The 9,553-nt window shown below is 42.3% G+C and overlaps 1 protein-coding gene across 1 annotated transcript; it reads left to right on the forward strand.

Annotated features, from left to right (window-relative positions):
- Nucleotides 1–1,251: 1,251 nt before the first annotated feature.
- bambia (BMP and activin membrane-bound inhibitor (Xenopus laevis) homolog a) lies at nt 1,252–6,089 on the forward strand. The gene is made up of 3 exons (XM_018698218.2): nt 1,252–1,819; nt 3,827–4,114; nt 4,976–6,089. Exons 1-3 carry the CDS (start codon nt 1,744–1,746, stop codon nt 5,389–5,391), a joined length of 780 nt encoding a protein of 259 aa, XP_018553734.1. The 5' UTR covers nt 1,252–1,743; the 3' UTR covers nt 5,392–6,089.
- The last annotated feature ends 3,464 nt before the right edge of the window (nt 6,090–9,553 follow it).

Raw genomic sequence — 9,553 nt, forward strand, 5'->3', positions numbered from 1 at the left:
CTTCACACATAGATGTAGGTGTATTTTACGATGCAAAATAAATCATTTCTATACGGAGAATTCTCTACAGTCAGAGAAACTATGTCACTTCTCTTTAGAGAGCTGCTGGTTTAATTTCCTAAAGTTATGTACATACCAAGCTCCTTCACATGGTATGTCTGCCTATTGTAAAGTACACAAAGTTAAACAGAAATGATTATTTCACATTTAATAAACAGGATAATATACTTAAAACATATATGTACACATTAACATGTCAACATATTACATATTAAATATTAGAAATCACATTACTAGTAGTAGCTAATTTCTGTGTCCAAAGTCAACAAGTCAGTCAACGCTATCAGTGGGTCAGTGAAGTTTGTATCCACACTGTGCAGTCTGTGGGACAGTGTGTTAACGCGGTGGAGTGACTGCCTCCCGGACCAATGGTATCCAATAATGACATATGGAATATGGTATTATGGAAATGAAGGACGATGAATGAAGGAATTGGCTTGACCTGATACATCAATTCAGAGAGTGACAGACAGAATGACACCGGAAAATTAGTGATTTGGTCCGAAAAATAAAAGCATCAAGTTTGTCCCTTGAGGGAAAAACAGAGGATCCATTGCTGAACTATTGAAAATACATTTAAAAGGTGCTTGCGACAGGGGTATAATTCAACACAGTATGTGGTGATGTAGGTCATGCAGACTTATAATAATAATAATGTTATCATCAGTGAATATTATTGTGTTATTCATTCGTTGTTGCTCCACCTGGGCTTTAATTGAAAGATTTATTGCACGTTTGTACTGGTAAATAGTGAGACCAAAAAAGTGACCTCTCTTGATTCAACATGTCTTTGTTTATTCGCTTTTTGAATTATTACTTTTATTTAATCTTTACGAAACATACCAGGTGTTTAAAGCCCACTTCATATAATTGTTACTGTAGTAGCCTACTGAGTTACTGTATTTATTTGTCATTCTATAATGATTTTTTTGTTTGTTTCATCAATTGTGCTGTTATTTTAACTTCCACTGTATTTTAAATGTTTTCCTTGTGCACTCCTTTGCTTTATGTTACAAACTTTAAATTCTCTCTGTGGCGGAGAGGAGATACAAATAACCTGGCCATGCTTTATTTTGAAAAGGTGCACCGGATACAATATTGTTTTGTATTCCGACTAACTTCGCTCTCGGTGTTCTGACCAATCAAGTTGCAGGGGGCGGAGTTTTGACAGACCACAGCTATTTCTTCAGCTAAATCTCGCCTATTCAGAGTCTGTGAGCGATCTCAGGTCCAGCGGAGTTGTCCGTCTTTTTCCAACATTTCTCCGTCCAGGAATACAAAGTGATGCTTCACCGTGACCGGCTGCATAGAGAGGCAGAGGAGGACCGGCGGTGACAACTTTATGTCCTGTTTCTCTCTCTTCAAAGGAGTATATTTCTCTCTTTTTAAACTTTCGGCTTGAAGAAGAAGACGCTGTGTTTTGCGTCTCTAGTAATGTCGGACCGCTTTTAAGAACAATTTCGCAGATTTTTCTGTCTCTATGCGGGAGAGGAAGCATCTCGGGGTGATTTTTTGCTACTTTGTGATCCAGTCTGGATTGTGAGCTGTCGTGTTTCAGCGCAGGAATGCCTCATTTTTCGCCGTAACTCCATGTAAATCTCTTTGTCGTCCAGCTTTTTGCCCAGCGGACTCTCCTGCTGCCACTGGATATACGAGGACTTTTTGCGCAGTAATTTGCTGTAAATGGATCGCCAGTCCAGTTTCATTTCCATTTGGCTACAACTGGAACTCTGTGCCATGGCTGTTCTTCTTACTAAAGGTATATATAGGCTTTGCTCTGCGGACAGGACGTGTTTGTTAAGCTTCTTCAAATCAGGCTAGACAATATTTGGAAGTGATAAAACACGAGTGAACTTAAACCTCTCTCAGCTGTTCTGACTGTACTAAACTTGAGTTTTGAAGCGCAGTGTGATTTAGCGCCAGTGTTTAACTTTAACATTAATTCACACACACACTGTAATGTAGCATTTCCCGTAAATTCTTTTTCAGCAGTAACGACGTAATAAACTACCGAGAAGAGTTGAGATAACTTTACTTGTTTCCACTAAAAACGAACTTGTTTCACCAATAATCGTGAATTAGTCTGCAGTATTATTTATTAGTTATTTTTATTCTATATATCTTCCACATACTTTTTTTTTAGTCAAGTCCTTAATAACTGCGATGGAAATAACTAAAACGATCCCAACCACAATTTTTGACTTCTTTTGAAGAAAAGTGCTTTCATGTAATAGCCTAGTCATATAGCTGTTTTTTCCAGTAAAAACTCCAACTTTAATAACTAAACCCTTTGAAACATTTAATAATTATCCAATACACAATTATACACAAGTCATGCCTCATCTTAGCTGGCGTGTTTCACTTGGTTAACTCATGTTTAACTCCGTTTTGAAGCTGCCATTCATACAAGACTGAGCAGGGCTAAAAAGCCCCATAGCCCCCCCCCACCAGCCCACAAAGGGGCCTCTCCTTTCTAATGAAATATTCTCCAAATGACCTGCCTGGGCCCTGCTGCTCCAATCATTCACAGGGAAAACACTGATCTGATGAATGTGCCCCTGCACTGCAAAGTTGGTGCATTCAAAGAGCCACGACCACCGAGAGGAGCACAGATTGTTTCTGAAACTTTGAGGCTGTAGCTTTAGTGTCTTCAGCTCCGTTTTGAATGTAGGGGATGGAAACACAAGGGCAGACATTAAATATATCTATTGCATTGCCTTAATTGTGGAACAATATCTAATAATTAGCTGTTTGTATTCATGCAAAATAGTCACCAGCCCAATGAAGAGAGTAGAAATCTATTTCGAGAGAAAAAGGGATGCACAGCATCCAGATCTTTGTCATATTGAATTATTATAATGACACCAAACAACAGTAAAATCTCATAAATCTTCAAAAAGAAAGAACCTCTGTTTTGGGTTTGTCAGGGCAGATCTTTAGATTTATATTTTTGAGAAGGTTTTAAAAACAGGCCACGGATGAAGTAATGAGTGGGCCCATGCAGAGGCAGGCAGCCGTAATGATAAGGTTGCTGGAAGCTCTTTAGATGGGACCTCAGTGCACCCTGCCCCCCCAGGCAGTCCTGACCACAAGTAAAGCTTTGCGTGCAAATGGAGGGGGGGGGGGACTCCTGCGCCATGCTCCGGCCCCCCTCCTCTTTGCAAGTTTCCATTTGAGTTGTAAGAAATTTTGGCAAACAAACCACTAATTATAAGCTACACGGTTCCTGTTTTATGATACAGACAAAAAGGACCATTGCATGAGAAACTCTTAAATGAAGGTATAGTTGCTGAATTTGTGCAAAAGTGGAATATTCCTGTGGGGTCTTTAAAAGTCACCTGACTGTTAGACATAGAGGCCACTCTCACGGTAAGAACTTTCAAAATAAAGTGTTGTAGACTCTAGGCTGAATTTGAAGTGAATCTGAAAAACATTATCTGAAAAGTAGATTTGTTGTTGGATATATTCTCAGACAAGATAGCCCAGAAAACTGTACTAAAACTAAACCTTGAATCAAATGCCTGGGGAGCTGAATTATATCAACCTCATGATATCTGTGACTCACTCCACTGCTATAACTTTGAAGGTCTCTGCACCCCAGTTTGGGAACCCAGAATCCTGACAACTCCCAAGTTCAAGTTCATGTCACACTTCATCAAATCAAGCAAAAAGAGAGACCTGTTAGGAATGACACAAAAGATATAAGCTTTAAAACTATACAAACAGTTTCTTTAACACTGCCTCTTTTGCCTTTCTGCATTTCCAGGAGAAATAAGGTGTTATTGTGATGCCCCGCACTGCGTGGCCACCGGATACATGTGCAAATCAGAACTGAACGCCTGTTTCACCAAAGTCCTGGACCCACTCAACGCAAACTCCCCCCTCACCCACGGGTGTTTAGACCCCATCGCCAACGCTGTAGACATCTGCAGCAGCAGCTCGAGGGCCACAGACGCCCTGACTGGGGCCTTGGCCACGACGCTGGAGTGCTGCCACGATGACATGTGCAACTACAGAGGCCTGCACGACCTGGCACACACCAGGGACTCAACAGGTAAAGAAGAAACCTCACAGGTCTAAATCACTGGCTGTCCGGATGTTTGCTTTTCACTGCAACTAAAATATGAAATTCTCTTTAAAAGGTTTTAAAATGAGTGGACCCTCTGGGGGATTTTATGATTCCTCCTCAGCAAATATTCACTATTTTCCTCTTTCCTGTTTCAGAGGCAATATATTGAGCCATAGGGTTCTTCAAACACTTTGCTGTTTATGGACATTCAGGCCACCCTTGCCCCCCACCTACATTTTTAACGTCCCAGCTTTACAGAACTTCAATTTGACTTTTAATAGGATCCAGCTCTGTGCCTGGGAAAGCAGGGAGCAGCCAGTTTACCTTAAGCACTTGGAAAGAGATCAGATATATTCTTTTTCATTACGCGTGCACCATGTAATTTTCCCACTGAGTAGGAATGTTCCTTCTAGAATGAATATTCCCTGACAGGTCTGCATGTTGGGCAGAAATACTTTATGAAAGGGTGCATAGAGGGATGGAGAGGCAGGGGAGCTCTCCTGAGGGGATTTTCTGTTGTGACCCTGACCAGAGCAGACTATAGTTTATTAGCTCAAATTAATTTCTGGCTCTCAAGTCGGGACAAGGTGACTCATTTGTTTTTAGCCCTCCTGCCCTTTCTCACTTCCTCGCTCTCGTCTGTCTGTCTTATTTTCTCTTTCTCTGTGGTTTCTGGCACGACTGTAGACACGACTGTAGAGCAGAGGCAGCTTCAGTGTTCACATTCAAAGATAATACTTTGCACATAAATCAGGCACTATAGTACAGAAATCTGTATATAACGATGTGGAAAAGTCTAAACACATGAGCGTGCATTTAAACATATGATTATCTGTGTGTGTACAGATAGCCGGTTCCAGCCGGACAGCAACAACAGGAACCTCGTGACCCGGGTCCAGGAGCTGGCCTCGGCCAAGGAGGTGTGGTTCCGGGCAGCGGTGATCGCCGTACCCATCGCCGGTGGCCTCATCCTGGTACTGCTCATCATGCTGGCGCTGCGAATGCTGCGCAGCGAGAACAAGCGGCTGCAGGACCAGCGGCAGCAGATGCTGTCACGGCTCCACTACAGCTTCCACGGCCACCATACTAAGAAGGGTCATGTGGCCAAGCTGGACCTGGAGTGCATGGTGCCGGTCACAGGCCATGAGAATTGCTGTCTTACCTGCGACAAGATGAGGCAGGCCGACCTGGGCAACGACAAGATCCTGTCTCTGGTGCACTGGGGGATGTACAGTGGCCACGGCAAGCTGGAGTTTGTATGATTTCCTGCTGGGAACTAAGTGACTGTCACCTCCCCACAACCAGCCGGGACTGCCTCTCAATCGCTGGCTTTTGTTTTTTTTACTTTAAAAAACATTCCCATTTTTTCGTCCATTGGACTGTTGGGTTTGTGTTTTCAGTTTTTTGAAACCAGTGGCGAAAAAATACGAGACTGATCTCATGCCGTGTGGTTTTTGCTAGAGGAGCACTTTACTTGAAAATGAAAGGCAAAGCAGCGAGCAGCTGTATTTAAGCTTGAGAGGGCAGGACTGAGGTGGAGTGAGATCTCCATCACTGCTCCAGAGGATCCTGGACTTTTACACTGAGCGCTGAAGGATTCCAAATCTGTCTTATTTGCACATTTGTAAAAAAAAAAAAAGAGAGAGAGAGAGAAAAAAACAAAAAAGTTGTTGATGCTTAAAACAAGAATTTTACACTGACACCAGGGTACAAAAAAGGACTTGTTTGAGGAGTAAAAAAATTCAGTGTTTGACTGTAGGTGTGCACACTCCTCTGTGTACGTTTCATGATTCAAGCTTATTGTAAAGATTTTAAATATATATATATTTTTGTCTGATAAAACTGACTGGTGTGTGTGTGTCTTGTTCTGGGTGAATGTCCAACATCTCTCTGTGATCAGACTATAAGCTTGATTGTGAGTGTGAAAGAAAAACTTCCATTAAAAGTGACTTTTTATTTATTTCATGATTCATTCTTGTGTTTTTTTTTCGTATATTTTGCCTTAAAACAGTGAACAAGTGAAAAAGTACAACACTTGTGTTTTACACTCTGCTACTGTGCTCATAGGCTTTTGGCTAAGTGTTAGATCTTGTTAAAATCAGGGCCATGTGAGACAGTCATCCTGATTTGGCAGTGTGATGTTCTAAGTCAGGTCACAGTCTGGCCTTGGCGTGCTCAGTGTGTGTGTGGACCTGCCAGCAAGGCCTTGTTTTACAGTAGAGCTGCTACATCTGTCTCAGTCGTTCTTGAACCCTCTCCAGAGGTCAGGTTTTAGCTTCAAATAACCTTTATTCATTCTCTCCTCCCCCTCCTCACTTGCTGGTTTTATTCTGGAAGTAGCAACACTATTTATTTTATACTCGCTCTAATGCCAGTAAGCACCTCTCCTAGTCTGCCTTTCTGGATGTCAGTGAAAATACTCCCTGTTCAGCAGGGTGTCAGTAAGGAGGGATTTCATATTGTGCTGTTAAGTGGCTGTGGATTATTTTGTATTGATTTGGAACAGCCACATGTTCCATTTAAAAAAAAAAAACTGAAAGACAGTTCTGGTGATATTCTGTGTATTTGTTATGATTAACAAATCCCATGAAGAAACAGCAATGCATTGATTCAGTAAGTATTGTATGTGCATGCCTGATACATCTTATTCTTCCATAAAGCTGTGTTGTTGACCAAAAACTATTAGAAACACATCAGTGAGCCACGCTGTTGCACTGGATGCAACACACACACAGTAGTTTATTTCAACACAGTCCAACAATACACCATCCTTCTGCCCAAAATACTCTTAATACTCTTTAGAGCACTGAATGTGAATTAATCCGCTGCAGAAAATAGTCCCCAAAAATACACTTTTCCTCCTGCCTGTGTGACAGCTGCTAAAAACTACATTGCCCAGTTGTGATTCATTTTCTCAAATTAAGTGGATTTGCTCACAATACAAAAAATAAAAGTAAGTACATCCTATGCTGGTACCCTGATAATCCAGGGTTTTCACAGAGACAGAGTTTATTTGGTAGAAAGTTGTTCTATTTAAAGCTCATGTCGATACCCCACTGTATCCCTGTATGTAATGAAGAAAACAGGACTTACAGGGACAGAAGTAATGTCACAGGTGGTGCAACACCACCAACTACTGGAACAAAGTATTTCAACCAGCATGGAAGACACTTACTTTCCAGCTGAATTCTTGCAGAATGTGTGTGTGCAAATAGCAACAAGTCGAATGGTAAAAGCTTGGTTCTGACAGTTTGTTTGGAGACAGGGGTTAGGTTTCTGTCGTGCTCATTCTTCAGGGGTTTCTAAACTCCAGCTGAGTATTTACATTTCTAGAAGACCAAATGTCGCAGTAATCATGACGGGACCGCAACAGTTGGCGTATTATGTACTGTGTGCGTCACACAAAGCAAGATGGGTACGTTAGGGTTGAAAAGTTCACACCCTACAGTCTCCCCAGTCACCATGGTAACCACAAGTAAGACATCCTGTAAGTAGTTTAAAGTTGAGGCCCGCTTCACTGAAGAGTGTGTGTCTCTCTGCTGAGCGGTGACCCTTGTTTCTTTCCATTAGGAGGACAGGAAAACACTATTAGCAGCTAACCACTTAACGGCAGCTTGCATTAGCGAGGCTCAGCCCACGCTCAGGGCCTCCCCCAGGACTATTACCCTTGTAATAATAACAATGTCCTCCTCCTGGCCTGCCTAATGTGACTGCTGTTTTCTTTAGCCTGATTCCACTTTGCTGGCTCACCCATGGGTGTCAGGTGGCTACAGTAAGGTGAGGAAATCACCATAAATAAGCCTGGAAGGTGTTTGTTTTTATCTTTACATGACAAGAAAGCAGTTGTATTTAAGGAGACACAAGGACAAAGACACACTTCTGCTTTGTTCTGCGTCTGGCTGCTTTGTGTAAGAATTACATTCATTCATCATGTAGATGATCACACACACACACACACACACACACACACAAGTCTGCAGCCTTAGCCAGGAATCCTCCCATCTCACCAACATCCAGCAGTCACAGCTCGCCATCTACAATAGCTGGAGCCCGCCATGGCGGCATGGTCATTAGCATCGGCCATTTTGTGCAGCACTAGGCGGTCAAGTTGTTTGTATTCACATGCAAATTTAATGAGGTGGCCAACCAGCCTCCATCAAAAGAGCTCCAATTTGTTTTGAAGCGACTTCAAGCTGCCCCCCACCACCAGTTTGCCAGCATATTTTTATTGCTGCTGATTTCCAGCAGAAATCTTGCTGTCTTTGCTGTTTAAAAAATAAAAAAAATCTGCCATTGCAACTCTACCTCCACGGCCCCGGCCTGCAGGCCTGAATGTTCTCCTTCCTGGAGGCTGACATTCCTGAAGCAGGGTTTACAACACAGCGATCTGAAAGCGAGGTGCTGCCACTGTGTTGCTCCCCTGCTACCCTAACAATAATGCAGTAATAGTCCAGAAAAGCCTTGTACCCACTGTGACGGCAGCAGCATGTGGAACAATATATGAAGTGTAAACACACATGGAACCTGTTAACACCTGAGCACAGTAATGGATGCACACCTCCCAGGGTAGTAACAGGCCTTTCTAAATCCTTGTATGTTTTTCTTGGTTTTCTTCCCTCCTCACCATGTTTCACCCGCTCTCCCTCTCCCCTGGCTGAACACACACACTCACATTTCACTTTGCTTTGATTTGATACAGGGCCGGAACAGTAACTTGTTTTATTATTTACTCAGTCAACTGAAAATTCATTCATTCAATTCTGATCAAATAATTATTTGAATTATCCAGTTTTTGTTTTATATCATTGTAAAGGCCTCAGTATGTCTGAAACGATGTGTCATCAGTTCGCACAATGTGTTGTCCACCCTCATCTCAAGGCAAATTAAGGAATGCCCACAGTTGGAGGTGGCACCCACCTGTTGTCGTAGCCTCATTCTGGCTGCACCCATTGCCTCCCTGATTTCTCTCTCTCTCTCAACAACCCTTTTGCCTGACTTTGTAGCCTTTATGTGATGAATTGTACAGATTGGGATGAGGGTGCACTGTGGACTCAAAGTCCTTCATGTGTTGCAGTCGGTTGTGAAACACAAGAAGTGATTAAAGCAGTTGTGTGAAGTTGGTGTTCAAAATTAAAGCAGCTGTATGATCCAAGAAGTCCTGTTGGAGTAATAGATACATGAGTTTGAAGCTTTATCAGACGTTGTTTTGCCTTTAAGCTTGCAATGGAAGTACTCACATCCACTACTTTCTGCATCACTGCTCATTAACATTGAATATAAATTGTCAGGTGCAGAATCATCAAGTGCAATTCTGAGGGATCCTGGGCTGAGCTGAGGTTGTGATTTTCAGACTGTTCATTTCAGGCAAATTTTCAGATTGAGCCATGCCCCTAACTCTCCCATCAGACCAGTTTCAGATGTTGT

This window comes from Lates calcarifer, linkage group LG24, assembly GCF_001640805.2.
Source record: "Lates calcarifer isolate ASB-BC8 linkage group LG24, TLL_Latcal_v3, whole genome shotgun sequence".
NCBI classification, from domain to species: Eukaryota; Metazoa; Chordata; class Actinopteri; family Centropomidae; genus Lates; species Lates calcarifer.